This window comes from Leptosomus discolor, chromosome 7 (genome assembly GCF_034619465.1).
Source record: "Leptosomus discolor isolate bLepDis1 chromosome 7, bLepDis1.hap2, whole genome shotgun sequence".
NCBI classification, from domain to species: domain Eukaryota; kingdom Metazoa; phylum Chordata; class Aves; order Leptosomiformes; family Leptosomidae; genus Leptosomus; species Leptosomus discolor.
Genome location: NC_141397.1, coordinates 5,567,099 through 5,586,332, shown reverse-complemented (window position 1 = coordinate 5,586,332; position 19,234 = coordinate 5,567,099). Strand labels below are relative to the sequence as shown.

At 37.5% G+C, this 19,234-nt stretch overlaps 1 protein-coding gene across 1 annotated transcript in view; it reads left to right on the top strand.

Moving 5' to 3' along the window:
- The window catches only part of AGMO (alkylglycerol monooxygenase), a 193,593-nt gene that overhangs the window by 90,071 nt on the left and 84,288 nt on the right, over window positions 1-19,234 (top strand). The window contains exons 6-10 of the mRNA XM_086468160.1: window positions 10,781-10,847; window positions 12,545-12,610; window positions 12,712-12,791; window positions 13,934-14,068; window positions 14,556-14,672. Of these exons, the coding sequence (XP_086324286.1) occupies window positions 10,781-10,847; window positions 12,545-12,610; window positions 12,712-12,791; window positions 13,934-14,068; window positions 14,556-14,672 (465 nt within the window). The remainder of the gene's footprint in view (window positions 1-10,780; window positions 10,848-12,544; window positions 12,611-12,711; window positions 12,792-13,933; window positions 14,069-14,555; window positions 14,673-19,234) is intronic.

Genomic DNA, 19,234 nt, shown 5'->3' with positions numbered 1-19,234 from the left:
TCTGAAATCCACTTTTTTCCCCACTGCTTCTGTGCATTATTGCGCTGTGTACAATAATCAATCAATCTGAAATGATATCAGAAATCCAAAGTTTTTTTTAAAAAAATCTCTTGAGTAGCACCAAGGTATTGAAAAACTCATAATACTTTATTTAAATGAAATATTAAAATTAAAAAAAAAAAAATCAACAAGCCAAAAACAACTGAAGAAAACGTTTTTCTGTGATGATGCATCAAGATAGGGTATCAATAAATGAAGAGAAAACAGCTTTGGTCCTGTCCACCGCTATTTAGATCAATGGAATGGGTCAGTAGACCTGCTCTTAAATGGTCTGGGAGAAATGTTTCTATGACTAGACCATTCCCATCTAGATCATAAGAGGAGTAAAAAAAAAAATACTTTGGTCAAAGAGCACTAAAAATCTAATTTTTCAAAAGCCACAAAATGTTTCGGGACTGTTACTGACAGACAGAAATACTCCATTTCAGTTTATTTTCACAGGTGATTCGGAAGGTCTATGGCTCATGTTAAACTATATCCTTCCGTTACGCATTTATTACAACCAATAAGTTAGGTGTGTTTATAACCTGATAGACACCTGTGAAAAACAGAAATTAGTTTCTGTTGGTTTAGCTGTAATTTTTATGAGATGTCAAATTGTATTTGGAAAGTATCAGCTGAATCAATCCCTGATGGTAGCAATTGCAGCAGCAGATTATTCCTTGCCTGTTTGATCTTTGACATGCATTAGTTTCTGTTTAATTTTCTAATTTAAGGAGAGACTATAATCTGCCCTTTACCATATACTCACAGAAGTCAGGTTTCTTAAGACATCTCTTTTCCCCTTGTTGAAGTCTTTCTACCTCATCAAACTCTGGGAGCAGGAAAAAGGTGAGCTACTACTATTAACCAGGAGTAGCATGCATGAAAAAAAGGCAAGGAGTGGGAAAAATTTTGGCAACACCTCATGCAGGCTGGAAAGAGGGATGTGAAATTGCTACAGATAGAGGCCAAAATACGTTTGGTTTTGTCAGAAAACTCCAATTCGGTAAAGCTGAAACTTGCTGTGGAAATGTATTGTATTTGTAAAAAATATTTTGTGCTTATGTGCAGTGTGCACTGATCTACGTTTCTGTCTATGACTTTCTTTAGCTTTGAATTCTGCTGAGTTTTCTTTAATGACAAACTTTGAAAGACAAAGAAATTGTGGAGGATTCACACTTTCAAGAAGAAGAATTGTGTTCGTGGCAGGAAGCCATGCACAGCCCATCTGGGCTCCCTGAGTACACGTGAGCCCCAATCCTGAAGTCCTTGTATCAATCGGCTCTTGCCTAGGAAGATGGCCAGATTCAGAAAAAATCTTCTATGTTTAGATTTTTCGTTTTTTTTTTTTTTTTTTTTTTTTCAAAATATGATCATAGGGTCAATAACGAAATTAATCAAATTGAAGATCCAAGTGAAGTTAGGTAAATTACATAAAAATGTACCCGTTTGTTTTTGTGGTGTACACCTGTGATTACCCTATCAATAGCCAAAGCTGCTCTTAGAACGCTAGAGGACATATGTGTCTTTTTAAACAGAAGCTATTTGAGAAAAAAGTCTATTGGATGACAGTTAAAGGAATCATAAAATCTTTAGGTCAATGTGATAAAAAAGTGACAGCATGAGACAACAGATAAAATAAGCAATTGTTAATTCCCAGGCTTTAATAATCGAGATGGGTCCTCTATTTCTTTGCAAATTTCATTTTTCCATATTTTTGGACCTACGTTTTCCACATTGTGTCCTGTATTGTCATTTAAATAGACAAGAAAGGAATATAAGAGTAAACAAAAGTGTAACATGGTTTATTTAAAGTACTTTCAGTAGTTTATTAATTTGGAAGCAATTTAGTTATTACTTAAAACTGAAAGGTAAATTTGATCGAGAAGTGAGATGTTGAGTTTAAAAAGCATTTTCACAAAACGTATTTGACTGTGATGCATTTGAGTGTTTGTAGTGGGAAGACGGCAATTTTGGATTTGTGGTTGTTTCGTGGAGTTGGAGGAGTTTTGGTAATAAGCTAAAATCTTCAGTAATTTGTAATGAAAAATGGAGAGGCTCTGCCGGTAGGTAAAAAAATCTTGAGGCCTTGTTTACAAAGGCATATATTTGTGCTTAATTTAATGTACTGTGACTAGTTCCTATATCATCAGTAAGTAATAAGTTAAATTTATCATGTGGATGTTTGTGCAAAATGGTTGTATCGAATGGATCACAGTAGAAATGGAGTATGGTGGACTGATCTGATTTCCTGGCCAAGAAATGTGGTTTGTTGGGGTTTTGTTTGGGTTTTTTTTGGTGTGTGTTTGTTGGGGTTTTTCTTCATAAAGAGCATCACCAGTAAGAGGTAAAATCAGTAATCATCCAATGTATTGAATGTAGTTGTGAAATTGCAGTCTTTCTTCAGTTTGATGCTGGAAACTCACCTTGCATTCAAATAGAGTAAGCCAAAAAAACCTTTAATTTTCTGTATTCTAACACATTGGTTCATTTAACGAAAGAACAAACTTATTTTCTTTAATGCAGCCACTAGAGCCAAAAATAGGCATACGTCTGTCTGATGTGCCCTTTCAAATTAGAAGCACGCACATCTGTCCTAGTCAGGTTAAAAGGGATCAAAAACTTCCCATTCGTGAGACACTTGCTAAAAGATTTTATCTGACAACTCTCAGTGGCACAGATGATTTTAGAGAAACTCCTAGAAGCAGGTCACATCGTTGGACAGCCTACTGGCTTTTAGAAGCTGCATTTTCTCACTGTTACGAAGATCCAGGAAATTATTCTGAGACCAATGGGGAATGAACTAATTGCTGATTTGCATAAAGAACACAATTTTCGTTTACAAAAGGAAGTTCTGGTTCCACCCCTGATAGCTGATGATTTGATCATTCCCTGTTCGCCTGCTGCAAACTCTCAACTCAAGCATTTACTGTGGAGAGAATAAGAACAAATAAATCAATAAATACCAGGGAGATAAAAATTCTTGAATGCAGACAGTGCCTTTGCAGGCAAACAGTGTCCAGATAGGATGTATATACAATATAGACAGTAAAAACTCAACTCAAACAGGATTCCAAGAAGCAAAGAGATCCCACTGCTTCAGTCCAGTCTGTCTGCCAAAATGGCCTATTAGATTTTTCTGACCAACCCGCAGGATGAAGGTCTGGCCATCATTACACTTGCCAGAACGCGGAAAAGAGCAAAGCTAACAACACTGTCGCTAAGTGGAAATACTACCAGTAACTCTGAAATGCGTTCCGCTTCTCCATGTTTCACTCCCGCCATGAGGGGAGAAAAGTATTCTCTTTCTGGATATATAAAGCATATAACTCTGCTTTTTGTCTTAAATAAAAGGAATAACAAAAGAGAGAGAAAAGAAAACATTCATAAGAGAGCACGCTGGTTTTGTCCTGCTAAATGTAAGCTGCACTTGAACACAGTTTAATAAGGAAAAATACAGTGGGATGAGGTTTGGGTTCCTTCCTTGGCACCTAGGACCTCTGTGGTGATTAGAAGTGCTGACTTTACACCTTAGGAGCCCCAGGGTGAGCCTCCTGTTTTAAACCGAAGTGCTCCTTGGCACTTTTAGGTATCTGAGTCTACCCAGAAGTGCCTTGACATGGTGAGTTAAATATTCTGTTCTTACCTAGATTCTCTTTCAGCTGAACTGCAGAATAGAGAGGGACTTAAAAAATATGTAAATCGTTTAAATGAACTGAGTAGTGCTCTTCACCCAGGAGTTTGGAGTTCAACATGCAGCACAGGAACTGGGATCTTTTCCATTCAAAAAGCGGCTGCTCCCCAGTAACCGGCTTATGTCGGTGATTTGCATTTGATGGGCAACAGTCTGGGCAGAGGTGCCCTTCCCTTTCCGTGTTGAAACTGGGTCACTGGTGAGGCCATAAATGAGAAGTGTATGGGATGAGAACGTAAGCAGGAACTTTGCTTTTCTTCCTAATCATTAAGTCCTTGAGTTTGAGTGTTGGCTTCTGGTCTTTGGAGCAAAGACTGTTCTTGCAAGAGACGGCTGTGCAATGTTTACTTCAGCAGCAGTGGGCCTGACGACGGCTAATCTGCCTGCAGAAACCCTGAAACTAAAAGTTGTACTTCAAGATTTTTATTTAGGCCACTTGTGTCTATTATGTCTCTGGAAAATTATCAAGATATAAGTGAAACAAGCAACTTAGAGATGCAGCATGTTTCAGTATATTCTGCATCCTGCAAAACAATCTAAACAGCTCATTTACCAAATAAAGTTAATATAGTAAAGAAAGGATACCATATTCATGTGGAGATAAGTTAGAGATACTATTCTCTGTCCAAAAACAAATTTAATTTTCCATGTTAACATATTACCTGTAATACTCCTGAGTTTTTCATGTAACCTACTCATTGAGAATCTACTTAAATTAGTTATGGCTTCAAAGCCAACAGAAAGTTTGAAAGACCCTTATTTGTTACAAGCACAAACTGTAGGCTGCTGACTACGTTTTGATGTATTTAAAGAGGAAGGTGAAGAGCTTCACTTGGTTATATTTTAGTTTATTTCAGGACTGGCATACTGATTTATTACTTTCTGCCTTTTTTCCCGCAATTGCCAGCATATATTTGTCAAGCTGCCGAAAAATACTGAAATTGTATAGCAATTTTTCTCCTGGAGTTTGTTTAAAATGCTTAACTTGATATATGACTGAAAGAGTGACTTTCTCCATGCTCTGCTATTTGTAATGCTGCAATTAAAACAACCAGTTAGTGTAGGTACTCTCTCATTTTTAGTGGACAGATTGATTGAAATTTCCTATATGTGCTCATCTTTCCCACAAGGCCTAATTGGACCTTTAAAGAAAGAAAGAAAAAAAACAAAAATCAAGTTGCATCCACTTACTGTAAGTGTTAACTGAAATATTCATGTAAGATGCCAGTTTGATTCAAACCTTACCTTCTGGTTGAGGCGTAAAACAATGAAAAGTGACAACAGCCTGCCTTTAAGAGAATTTATTATAAACACATTTAAGTCTGTGTGTTTGTTATATAAATATGCACTAAACCGGACTATCCATTAAAACTAGGCTTTCACCTTCCATTCTTAGAGTCCAGATTTATCAGAAATTCACCCCCTATGAAACTCTTTATGATCCCAACAGGCCTAATTCCTCTCCCTTGTTTTATTTCTAAACTATAAATATTGTTTTTTCGCTCCTCAGTGTGGAAATTTGGCTACATCCATTTGACATGCTTACTGGAGTAGAAAACTGCCTAATCGGATAGGAAAACAGTTGGCGGTGTATAAATCAGGGTTTGCCGAGGATTTCAAAGTGTGAAGCTGGCGGATGAGCCCATATCCTAGGAGTTCTGCCTTTCCCCAGCCTCCCTGTAGAGATTTCACATGGCAAATCTGATCACCAGGGCCATCTGTATAAATACATGGGTGTGTTGTCCTGAATTAACACAGCAGCTCTACTGGGGAATGTAATTAAGGTCTTATTTTTAAATTTCCTCGCCAGACTGTCTGAAATAAAGATTTATATACCAGGAATAAAAACCTTATCTTGATTTTGATGGGGAAATCAATAGTGATATGTGTTTTACTACCAACTAGTCTTAACAGAAACCCCTACGTTAAGTTCCGAGTGCTCCTTAGTGGTGCTCCAGGGATGAATTTACCCTCTCCTGTCCTGCAGATGAGTAACACTGATATTGAAAGTAATGCTGTGCTACAAACAGCCTTTCTTATAGTAAAGAAAAAAATACCAAAACAAACCCAGAACTTTTCATATGCGAATGGTTTTGCTGTAACGTTGCCTGCTCTGCTCAGTCGACATTCCTTCCTAACGTTCATGTTGAAACAGAGTTAAGTTAAGATTCATGTTGTAGTGGTGACAGGAGGAGTTGTTACACAAGATGTAAAGTTTCCCTTGGATTTCATGTCACGATTTTTTCTCATTATTTAAACAAGAACTACATTGAAGTGGTGCAGGTACCAGGCAATAAAGATTTCCCTTGGTGCTGACAAACTCTGAGACCGCAAACGGAGGTGCTTACATGCAGCAAGAGATATTGCATAATGTTCTTTTCCGTTAGCCTAGGGATTGCTGTCACAAAGGAAACATCTTAATATAAGAACTACTATTATAGAAAAACCCGAACATTTAGTTCTCCTTATATATGAAGATTTCTCTTCCAGCATGTTTTACTCAGTAATGTAAGGAAACCATTTCTGAGCATGCAGCTTTTAGCCTGCCTTATTTATTAAACTGCTCGTGGAATTACTTCAATTATTGTCAGTCATTCTGCTTTATTATTTCGTGCTACCCAAGTACAATGAAGCGAATATGTTGTTTGTTTAAAAAAAAATAGAAAGAGGAGTGCATGTTTTGTGGAGAGATCTGACAAAGCTTTTATAGGGGCTATACGTAGGATACCTACACATCTGATCTGTCTGTAGTTTATCAAGCCCATTTCTAAGGGTTTTGGCAGGTGAAAAATTATTTTTGTGGCTATGGGATGTTAAAAAATAAACAAAGCAAACAGGAGAAGAGGTTTGCTGGAATGCTGCGGTTCATCTGTGGGTCACTGGTGTGGGAGTTGAGGTGCACATGATGTGTTAATTGAGAGAGGAAAAATTGGAGACAGGAACTGATTCAGAACAGTAGGTGTCTGTATCGGGGAAACAAACACATGCATAACCCCCCCCCAGCCATATATTGGTCAAAATACAGATAAGGTCATCGAGGACAACAGTTGGGGTATTTCACCTTTTATGGAGTTGGTAGCTGTTTTCTGTATTCCCACAATCATTGCAGGATGATGATATAAAGAACAAGAATATTTTACATTCACAAGCAGACTCTTTTTCCTTTCAATAGTATGAAGTAGGGTTTGAAGTACAGTCGATAGGGATATTGAATAATGACATTTCCACTATTTTTTTTAAATTTTGAAGCTACTTTCCATTAAAAATGTGTGAAACAAAACTTTCTGCTGCATTCAAAAATTACAGTAGCAGAAAGCTTTTTCTTTTTTTAGTGAAAAACCTGATTACAAGCCACAAAAGCTGAGAGCTGTTCTGCTGTCACGTTTAGCTTGTTAATTTTTAAAATTATTAGTTTAATTTTTTTTCCTGAAATGTGAACACTGTGAAAATTATTGTTCTAAAACGCCATTTTGAATAAAAAACTATTTTAAGCTGATATCACATTTAGTTAAGTATTAAAATTATTTTTTTTTTTTTTTTTCCTGAAATGTGAACATTGTGAAAATTCTTATTCTAAACCACCATTTTGAATACAAAGTATTTTAAGCTGAAAATGTTTTGCTGTCTTGAATGACTGAGGCCTAGTGGTGTATATGCTTTGGTGACTGGTTGCACCTGCAGCGTAAGCCTGGTTACTGCTACCATGAACACCTACGAGCTCCTTTGCAATTGCCATTCTCTGAAGAAAACGTCTGGACACAATGAAGGCAGAGAAACGAGGGCAGACGGAGAGCTGAAGGGTAGGTGGAATACCTGCCGCTGCCTTTCTCCTCTCCGTTGCCCGTTAGGCATTCTTTTGAACATGGGCTGTTGTTACGCCACGTTGAATTTTGTTACGAGTCAGTTCCTACAAACTGCGTGCCTTTGTGATTTTGGTAAGTTCCTCTCAGCCCAACGTGACGGGTCAGAATCTCGCCTGGCAAAAATGGTCTTACTATCCTAGGCTTGACAAGATATTTTGGTGAAAGATCTGCTTGTAAGAGTTTTACCCCACTAAGGTGGCAGAATGTAGAAAAATTCAACAAAATTAAATATGTTCTTTGCCATGTGGTGCTGCAGGAGCCTTGAAAATTCATCTTTCCAGAGGTGCTGTTTCTGTTTGTTGGAATGATACATGGATATATTTATAAAACAATTAATATAATGTTAAATATCTATTTAATATATAACAATAACATATTAATATAATAATAAATATATATTTATAAAAATTTTTGGCACAAAAAATTTTCCACTGACAACAGTTTTTCCTGTTTTAGAAATGTGCTACATATATAGAAGTAACCTTGCTGATAGCAAAGGAAGTTTCTAGAAATAGCACCCTGTACCATTTTGAATATCTGGTGAAAAAATATTTTTATGTCTTTCAGCCAAAGTGTTGATTTATGGATTGCTAATTTCAGCACGCTGGATTTTTGCTTGGTCAGGTACAGAGTTCTGTGCCACCTCTGAGCTTAAAAGACATGCAGTTATAATTGTTATCTCAGATGATATTTCCATTAGTGTGTCTGTGCAATGGAGGCAACCATGGCTGAATAATGACTCGAAGTAGTCTCAGGCATCAATCACTAATGATACTGCAGAGAAGATATTTCAGTAGATTTGTAATTGTCATCACCTAGAGAAGGACTATTTTAAAGGATGAAAGACATTTCATTTTCCAAAGAAAATACTTTCTCTAGGATTAGTCAGAAGTATTTATTTAAAATTTTGCATAAGTTCCTGAGGTCCTTAGGGAGCCCCAAGACACAAAGTTCTGCTTTCACATACCAATGTATTATGTGGACTTTCAAAAGGATGAATTTTAATTATAAAATATGAATTTAATCAGCTGGATAGTGAAGACCTGAATGTATTCATTCTGAGGACATTTTATTATAATCCAGCTGTAGGCTAAAAGTGAAGACTGCTATTCCTTAGTGATTCACTGCTCTCCTAGCACAGATTTGGTTTATTTTCATAAAAATTGTTAAAATACTGAGCTAAAAATACATTAAAACCAAGTGGATCAAAGTTAGGTGTGGTCTAATAGATAAATCACTGCACGCTCAGGTGCTGGGCTGCAGTTCAATCCAAGACATTTGACTCAGATTAAATTAATTTAGTGGTCACATCTCACATAGCTTAAACCAGTGGGGTTTTCTGTGTGAGAAAGGTGGGAAATGGAGCTAGCATGAATGATGAATCGTTTCTCACCTTTAGGTGGTCTTTTCGGGCTTGAACTTGTTTTGAGGGAGAACTGAGAAATACAAATGGTCCTGCTTCTGTTGTCCTTGGCTTCTGAGTTAAACAAAACAAAACAAACTTGTCCCAGTATTCTGCTTTTCCAGTCAAGTGTGTGCAGGATTTTGAGACTCCAAATGTTACAGTTCTCTCTATCTGAAGAATTTCGTCATTTCTATACTCCTTTAGCTACAGGAATGCTCTACTTAACCTAGTAAGTAGAAGTTCTTTCAGCTGTTACTAAAGACAAAACTAACAAAAGCTATTTATTCCTTTTATTGTGATATTTTCCTGAGTCATAAAAGTTTAAATACATCTGAAGAATGTCCTATGTCTACTTTTTGAGTCCAGATCTACTTTTACTTGCACAAGTGCGAATTAAACAGAAACAGAACTGGCATATTTTAGGACTTTGTTCTGTAAACCTTAAATGACTAAAAATCCTTGTATGTTTAGTTTAGATGAATGGGCCCACTCTCATGAGCCGTGACTGTCTGCCTCTCTACTGAATATGGTGCTTGCCACTATTATCTGTATTATTATGTTACAGATCACCCCTTTCAGCAGTATGAGTATTACATTTACTAATTAAGTTCTGTAAATGATGAAGTGATAGTTTTTGTTTCTTAAGGTCTCAGCATTTTTATTTAGCTCCTTGCTCCCCCACCCATTTTTTAATTGCAAGACATTATGGTCATAATCAGACAAGGTGAATAGGTACCATTTTAGGATAGATTTTGAACAGAAATCTGTTTTGGTCGTCCAATGATCGCATCTATTTGTGATGGATGGTTTTGTATTTGGGACTGAGGAATGGTTGCTATTTAGGTATCCCTACACTTCTGTTGAGCTAACCAAAGCCCCAAATTTGAAGTTAATGCTGACTTTTCTCTGGCTCCATAATACAAGAGAGTACCTAATTTAGTATAAACCCTGCTGATACAAACTTAATTCATCAGCATTTTCTGACAAAGCTTGAATCATTACAGACAGTTTATGGGAATCAACATTTCCTGTCATTTTTTTGTCTGGTACTAAAATGATCAAGGCTGGATTTTCTGTGCTGTTGAATCATTGCCTTAGATCACAGCTCCACTATGAATTTATGCTGCTCTACTTTCTTTTCTTGCCTCTCACTCATGCTAGTGCATTTGTGACCATGTGTTGGATCAGAGTCAGGAGCTGATTCAGTTAAACTAATTTAAAAAACAAAACAAAACAAAAATTAGTTTTAACTTGCATCAGTTCCCTAATAAGGTTTATTGTTTTACTGCATTTGTGCCAGGCTAACAGAAGGATATTGATAGAAGGAACAAGCTGTCGAAGGTACTGGAGGAGGAAGGAGTACTTGTTTCTGGGTCAGTGCCAGCCATTTGCTGCTGTAAAGTGTTCACATAACTGGGATCTCGGAGTTACACTCGATCCCAAGCATTGCCGATGGATATGGGTAAAAAATGAGAGTGAAATGATCTGCTGTATGGAACCGTGAACTGATAACATATATAAGACAAAAATGTGCTGCTGGATCAGAAAGGAATTAAATTTTTAACTTGCATTTTACTAAATTTCTCTTTTTTCATTAATTTCCTTGTAACAGTAGTACAGTTAAATGGTTCAGGAAACAAAAAATTGCATTCTTGGTTTTTTATGCAATTCTTCTTAAGATAAACATCGTCTTAATGAATTTTTTCCACCTCTTTTTCCCTCCTCCTTGATTTTATACAGTATTTTCAAATTCATTGAAGCATTACTTTTTTTAAGGTTATCACTAACCTCGGGCCTCTGGAGTGGATTCTTAATACTCCCAGTCATCACAGAGTTCATCATGGTAAGCTAAAAGTGTAACCTCTTACTCCTCAGTGCTTTTTTTTCTCATGTTCATTATTTGTATGGTAGTAATAAAGTACTAAGATTGTACTGTATAATTAGTTTTACAGAAGGATTTAAATTTTGGTCATTGCTTCAAAAGTAGTCCTTGCTCAGTTAGAAATGTCACAGTATTTTAAAAAGCTTTTTTATGACTTTAATTTTAAATTTTTTATATTTAAGAATAATTATTGAACAGAAATTAAACCTGGATAACATGAAATAGTTTGAAGACTTTGAGCAAAACGGCTCAACATTTGTAAATATAGAAAAGCGTCTCATCCTTCCCTGAATACTGAAACATCATCAACTTGTCAATCACTAACAGATGCTTTTGCATTCAAATTCAAGCACTGAATGTGCAAAAAGACACGGTTACGTTTTAGAAGAGCTGTTGAATGTTTTAGCAGAATTTGGTTTCAGCCGCCTGAATTATTGAAAAATCTCACTTCACACAGGTTCATGATGATTGGCTTTTCATCAATATTCAGAGGCATTCAAGACACTACTGCATATGTAAATTGGATTTTGCATATTGAAAAATGTCATGAACATTATCTGAGGAATAGAAGTGGATTTCACAGATGCCCTTGTGTCTACGTTTAGCCTGTATGTGAAGCTAAACTATAGCTGTTGCTCTATCACCTGGTGATCCCTCACCAGCCAGGAAGGGGAATCGGGGAAAAAGAGAGACCTGTGGGTTGTGTGATTCTGTCCCAGCCAAACCAGGACACTTTGGCTCATTCAGTGTGCAGAGATAAGTAAAAAAAATAATAGGGGAAGAACAAAATAATTTGAAACAGACTCAAATGCAGTTATATGTACAGAGGATGTTATTAATATTTATTATATCCTCCATGTGTAAAGTGTTTATGGCACTGTGTAGACTTTTTAAAAGGACGATGGTGCTGTAAGTGTCTAATCCTTAAAATTTGCACAAGTACTGGTAATCCTGGAGGGCGACGCTCCGCTCTTATTTGCTCTGCTGTAAATCCAAACTAATCCGCTGATCCCGATCGGAGTCAAGCAGAATCACTCCGGAGCTGATCAAGTGTTGTACAGTCGCTCGAGACAATCTCTGTGAACTTGGGGAAATGTAATCAATGTTTCTTTGCTCATATTTCTGATAGGACAGGTTATGTACAAATGCATTCCCTAGGAAACAGGTTGAAGGATCAGTTTTTCTCACACTAAAGTTAATAATGCTAAAGGCAGGATCAGACAAATGGCATAGAAGATAGAAACAGATGAAAGCCATTAGTAAAATGATTGAGCATAAATATATTTGGCATATATTAGGTATAAACTGATGAATTTATTTATTGTTTGCTTTTTAATTTGTCTTTTAAAATATATTTTGAACTGCATTTACTCTCCAAATGAATCCTTTTATTTCCCAGAAATATGGGGTGTGACACGTTAGATTTGTATGTTTGAATCTGAGCAGAAGGAGGGCAATAAGCCTAGTAAGAAAAAAGAGACTTTATAGGTGTATGAGAAGTAGAGAGTTGGCTACCTTTTAAAATTATTTTTAAATTATAAATTTATATTAGATATTTAGATTATAAATTGATGCTGATGATTAAGATTTCCCTTCATAATTCAGTTGCGTGTATTCGTATATATGCAATTACTAGTCTCAAATGATTTATATTATAGGCAGAAATCCTTACTGCATTGACAAAAATTACGGTGGCACGCTCATTATCTGGGACAGGATATTCGGTAAGTGAAGAAAAAGGTGTTCTCTCTCATGTCCAGTTAGTGTGGCAAAAATATGCATACATTTCATTGTTGCTTATTCTTTTTTCTTCTTCTTCCACCAGGAACATTTGAGGCAGAAGATGCAAAAGTCATATATGGCTTAACACATCCAGTAAATTCATTTGATCCCATCATGCTCCAGGTGCTGTAGTTTGTATCACCGACGCTGGTATCTTCCACAGGCACTCATGTTCAAGTGAACCTCTTCTCTTAGGCACAGCTGAGGCCACCCTTGCATTGCACAGTCAGTTAGATTATCTACAATTTCTTCCGTATTTCATTACAAAACAGTTATTTCTTCTCGCTGCATTGGGCACTTGCAAGAGCTTGGAGTCATCACGAAAATGCAATACAGTAAAATTAACGACTAATTTCAATGGAGATATAACAGGCCTTGAACTGAATGATGGCCATTTTGCCGTAAGCAGAGCAATATGCAGCGAAGCACAGACAAAAATAGATGTTTCATCAGTTGTTTGTTTTCTCTAAATACTGCCATTTCATAAATAATCCTATGGTGTTACACCTTTACTGTTTATATCTTTTCTGCATATTTGCTGTTCAGGGTCCTCTAGAATGATTTGTGTGACAGCATTATATAGCAGCCATCATGGTCCCAATAAAATCTCCAGAGCAGGTTGAATATAGGTTTTAAAAAAAAAAAAAAAAAAAGAAAAAAAAAACCAAGAAAAGGTACTTAGTGTGTCCTCCTTAGATTTATTCATCCAGGCTTCACTTAAGCTGGATAAAAATTCCCTGTAAAAACCTCAGGGGCTGAGGAGTATTGAAGTCCCTGTTTGCTTTTCATGACTGTTCACCCAAGGAGGCACCTCAAAGAATGAGAAATACTACCCGCAGGGGTGTCTGGGCTGGAAGCTGGGAGGATGGCCACAGCCTATGCAATCATATCCATTCCCGTCAGATACTAAGTGAGTTAGTTACTGAGAATATGTCATGTCGAGGTCCCAGTAACCAAATTCTAGTTTAAAACTACTGTAAATATAGCTATACAATGTACTGTTAAATGCCTTGGATCGATTACAGGACAGACAGGTTTTCCTTGGGGCAGAAGTCACTGTAATCCTCGCTATAAACCAAGGGCTTGATATGGCTCCTGCCTATTTCAGCCACGTTTTCTGAACCTCTGTCTTCATCTATTCCTAATTTATTCTCTTTACAGTCTTTAAAAAATCATTTACTTGAGAGCTAAAATTGAATAAAATGCAATGTTTTATTAAGTTTTATTTTACTAACAATGAAAAATTACTTGCTCTTTTTTTTCAGTTACGTCCCTTGGCTCATATTTGGAACATGTTTTGGGCCACACCTGGGTTCTGCAATAAGCTTTCTGTCATATTCAAAGGGCCAGGCTGGGGACCAGGCAAACCTAGACTTGGCCTTCCTGAGGAAATCCCAGTGGTAAATAGAACATGCACAGGCTTTCAGTTTTGTGTAATTTACTTGGACCTCTTAATGCTACTGGATCAATGTTAAAAACTCTACACATGCTATTTTAAATTAGCAAATTAGCAGTCATAAAGCATAGGGGAAGATGAAATGGGAACAGAAACTGAAGGAAATGAATGTTTTAGCTGTGTTTTTTTCTTTTTATTTGAAGGAAAAAAATATTCATCTTTTCATTATTCATTTCCTAAAGAGCTTTTCAAAATTGTTCCATAGATTACAGCAATTTCTCTTTTTCTTTTAGCTGTAAACATATACACATACACACAGAGTTAAAGTCTGTCTCACACTAGGTAGTACATAAGTTTGATAGTAGATTATCTTTGTGCAATTATCTATGTCCCTCAATCTTTTTTGTGTTTGTAAGTATGAAAAAATACTAAGGAATAATAGGCTGGAGCAGGTCACTGTTGAAGGCTGTTATTGGTTTTCTTTCCTGCAGATCACTGGAAAAGAAGTTCCCTTCAATCCAAGCATACCCGCTTATCTTAATTGCTATGCAGTTGTACACTTTGCTGTAATAGTGGACTTGTATACTGAACTTCTTGGTACTGTGACTGTAAGTAATTCCTGTCTTTATGAAACAGCAGCTCATGCTGACAGTGATGTGACACACAACATGTTTAATAACGCATTGAGTAGAGGCTCTGCAGTCTGACTTATACCTTATTTATGCTGTTACAATAATAATTACATTGTGCAAAAAAAATCAACATAAATGGCTAATTATATAAGATTAAATATACGATGTTTGATATTGTTTATTAAATGGTATTTAATAACCATATTAATTATTTACAGATGAATATGTTTAAGGTAAGCAATTAATTAAAAATTAATAAATGTTCCATAGAAGACGTACGTGTCTGCTTCAGTTTGTGGGACATCACGAGAGGAATAGTTTATCTCAGACTTGAAACTGTGTAAGTTTTAATATGTTAAAGTTGGTCATGTCCAAGCTTTAGAAGGAAGATTGCAAAGGTCTTGGGGTACTTGCAGGTGGGAAGCTTGGTGTCACCATGAGTTCAGAGTTGGAGGAGCAGAGACTCAGGGCAAATCCTTCTTCCAGTCTCGAACGTACAACAGTATTGATAGAAATTCGTCAAGGAGAGGCACGCGTTTACCTCCTCGCGTTTGGGCTGGTGGGATCTCCCTGGTAACACAGTGTGGTTCCCCCGTGGATACCTGGCAGTCTCTGAAGGTGACCTACGAGGCCACCTCCGCCTACAAGAAGCGAGACAATAACTGCTTCCATGGCTTCACACCCTTCCAGCCTCCTTTTCGTTCTTCCTTCCTTGACAACTCTTTCTACTTTACAAAAACTAAAGTCTTCTAGTTATGAAGCATAATTTTAATGCCTCTAATATTCCCACGAATCAGTGAAAGACCTACCAAAACACCACAAAAGGCTATCAGTTTGGTAAAACACCCTTTGACCTTCCTCTTAGACCCTTTCTACAACCTCCTTAGTTAAAGAGCAGTCGTCTTGTTATGTTTGTGTCACCCATGTTGACATAGGCCTGCTGACGGGGACCCCCTGGGTCCTTCAGCCTCTGCTCGCCTGTGGATCTGCCTTGTCCCGACATGCTGCCGTGGCAACCTCCAACCCTCAGCAAGTGGTGATTACTGTCCCCGGCCCACCTCGATGGACGCTGCAGGACAGCACCCTTCCTGCTGGGGCCACGGCCCTGACCACTGGCTGCCACTGGCCCCTCAGCCCTTGCCCAGGGAGCAGCCCCTCTCGCTGCACCCCAGTGCTTTCCCCCATGACCAATGTGTCTGAATCCAGCCAAAAGACAGATTTCTATAAATAAGTCTCTCTTCCATCTCTGACCGTGGTCATCCGTGAAGGCTTCCAGAGCATTGCAAAGCCATTTGAAAGCTGTCAGAAATCTGAACGTTGACGTTTTGGTCTTCTGACTCAGACATTCCTTTTGTGTCCCAGGGCCAGAAAGGCAGGAGAGGGACTCTGCTGGCAATAATTTCTTGGGATACATGGCAGCAGGCTTGTAGCAGCTCTGGCAGCTCTGCGTATACAAGCTGCTACAGCCTTTTTCTGTCACGTTTTTGGTTCGGTGTGTTCAGAATAGCACATCAGACCAGTAGAATGATGCAGTTTTTGGGAAAAGTTTAAAGGATAAGTATTTTATATAGCGTTCCTGATATAATATAAAAGTTACTTCAGGCATACTCTTCTGATTAATATTTAATTATTCTACACATTGTGTTCACCTCTATAAATGGTCACACTGCAACTGCAGAGAATTCGGAGATTGCTAAGCCGTCTGAGGCTTAGTCTATTCTAAGTAATTTCTGAGAACAGGAAATTAAGCCAAAGGTAAGGATAAATACCTCCAATGTATGCAAAATATACAGTATACATGATTGCCACTGTTCTTATATTGAGAAAAGCCTCTGCAAGATTTTCTGGACATACTTCTAGATTCCTACATACCGAAGCAAGTCATATTTGCATAGGGATCAAACTGTGGGGTTTTTGTTTGCATGGGTTTTTTTGGTTTTTACTTTGCTGTTGCTTTTAGCAGTGAGAAGTAAGGAGTCTGATCATGAGTTTTTTCCTTTTTTTTTTTTTTTTTTTTTCTTTTTGCCTTTTTCTGGTCCTGGAAGGAAAAATGTGTGGTCCAAATTATTTTCTCCGCTGATAACTGCAGCTGTTTAAGAATAAGTAGTAAGGGAAGTTGAAAAATGCACCCAAGCCCCAGATGATCATTAAATTCTTGCGATCATGGAGGAAACATCCTGAAGATCCACCATTTATGAACTCATTGTAGAAAAAGACTAGAAAATTCTCTGCACAAAATTGCAGGGTAATAAGGTAGTAAGGATAAGAAGGAAAGCACGGGGGACTAGCAGCACCTCATCTCGGGACATAAACCTTCAGCGTGGGTGTAGAGAGTCGTGGTCCCAAGGCAGAGTTCCAGCATTGCTCTGCAGTGCAGTGGGGAAGCTGTCATGAGAAGGAAGCTTGTGTATGAATAACTTTACTTGGCAAAAATCTTCCTTCAATATCAGTTTTCCACTACACTGAGTTATGAAATGTCTATGGATACAACTGGAACTTTCTGTCTGGCTATGAATTATGTCATAACTGTGGCATAGCTCCATAAATGGAGAAAGCTAACTGTTTTCCTCATTTTTAGGTATAAGTTCCATTTCATAATAGCCATAAGACACAGCACACAGCTATTACATTTCTCAAGTGATTACAGTTGCTCAGTGTTTGGTCTCGCGCCCTGTAGAAGTGTTAAATTTCTCTATCCATAAAGAGCAACCATATACCTTCAGTCTGAATGACCTACATTTAACTTACAGAAAGAGCAAAACAAGAAAGAACAAATATATATTTTCCACAGGAGAGAGCATAGAGTGTTTATTTTCTATATAGCGATCTGCACTACATCCAGAGCATAAAAATGACTTCTGAGCTCTGCACATCTAGACCTGATCCAAAGCTCATTGAAGAAACGGGATTTGGATCAGTCCCAGAGAGAGTGCTAGGAGTGTAAAGCTGCAGTATGTTCAAAGCAAAAGTCTCCTAGCTCCAGAGCTGCGTGTAGCACATAAATCAAAGTGAACTGTACCTTAAACACATTTTGCACTGTCTTTTTTATTGTTGCTAGATACTGTAACATTTACTGTGCTTACAATGCTATGAATATGCGCGCTGTTTCAATTAGACAAAAAGTAGTAAGGGATAAGAGAGATCTCTTGAAAGCTGAGAACACAAAGTAGGACATCACCAAGCACTATATATGGAATATTGCGAAGAATTAACAATTTTTTTTAGGAATTCTTTGTTAAAATAAATTCATACAAAGACACCTAATGAGACAAGTTTCATAGCACTGTATTTGTGTTTTTCATTCGAATGTCAAAAGTGTCTGATATGTGACAGCAGGGCATCTGTTAACTTACAAAATGTGCTGACATTGTTCCTAGCAGCTCTTTTTAAACACTGAGCACATCAGGATGAGAAAATGCATCCATGTTATTCTTCAAAAGGAAGAAAACAGTCTGAGTGCTTTGAAATAGAAAGTCAATTTGGAATATTTCAATGTTCATCTAAATACATATTTGGAATAGTGCATTTGCTTCATTTAAATGAATTATTTTTTCATTACTGAAAAACCATAAAATAATAATGCTGTGGCATTCTGTCAGTTACAAAGCCACGTAAGCTTCTTCCCAAATTCTGTAGCCCTCCCTTTTTTTTTTTTTAAGGCCTCAAGATATTTTTAAAGCTTTCAATGAAATCAAAATCCAACAGAAATATTTTTTTCTGTTTGATTGCAGCCAATAACCACATTGCAAAGTTGTGGCTGACTTGTAATTGGGGAACCCGCTGTGGTCCCACAGGCTTCTCCGTTTATACAAATACTCCAGTATATAAATACTCATTTATTTTATATATATATCCATGCATATTACGTTTGAATGGAGCGAGGATGCTAGCACTAACGAAGGTGTAAAAGGCACATTCTTTTCACACTGCAACTCGCAGTGTGTAGGTTTAATATATGGTGTTTGGTTTAGTGATATAACCTGCTGACTATTTTGTTGACTTTGGTAGAGTAATGCCTAGAAAATGGATGCCTCAGCTGCCAGCATCCACTTCATAGGGTGATACATGTTTGAAAGTAAATAAAAGAATCAAGGCAGCATGTAACTATACCAGTGGAGCTGTAAGGAGAAAGTTATGGAAGCAAACTAATAATGCTAAAATTTATGCTATGTGGCTGATTTTCTAAAAGCTGTTATTCCCAGATGGCATCGTGGTGTATTTCACCGCAAATTTCTTGGTAGTCCTTGACTAGGAGCACAAATGAGGGAACGCATATTTTTGCTGTATGTGAATGTGGTGCGTGTATCTATGTTGAAGGGTAACTTACACCTTCTGCCTTCATGGTTCCCAGTAAGGCTTTGTGCCTCACCCTTCATCACTCCAGAAAGCTGAAGAATTGGGACGTGGAAGGCTGCAGCACTGTGCTCGGCATTGCAGTGCCAGGCCTTTGTGTGAATCTGATGATAGTGCCAGTGGGCAATGAAGTGTGATTTAGACTGCTTTAGAGTCCAGTCCTTCACATTCTGGGCCACAGGCGG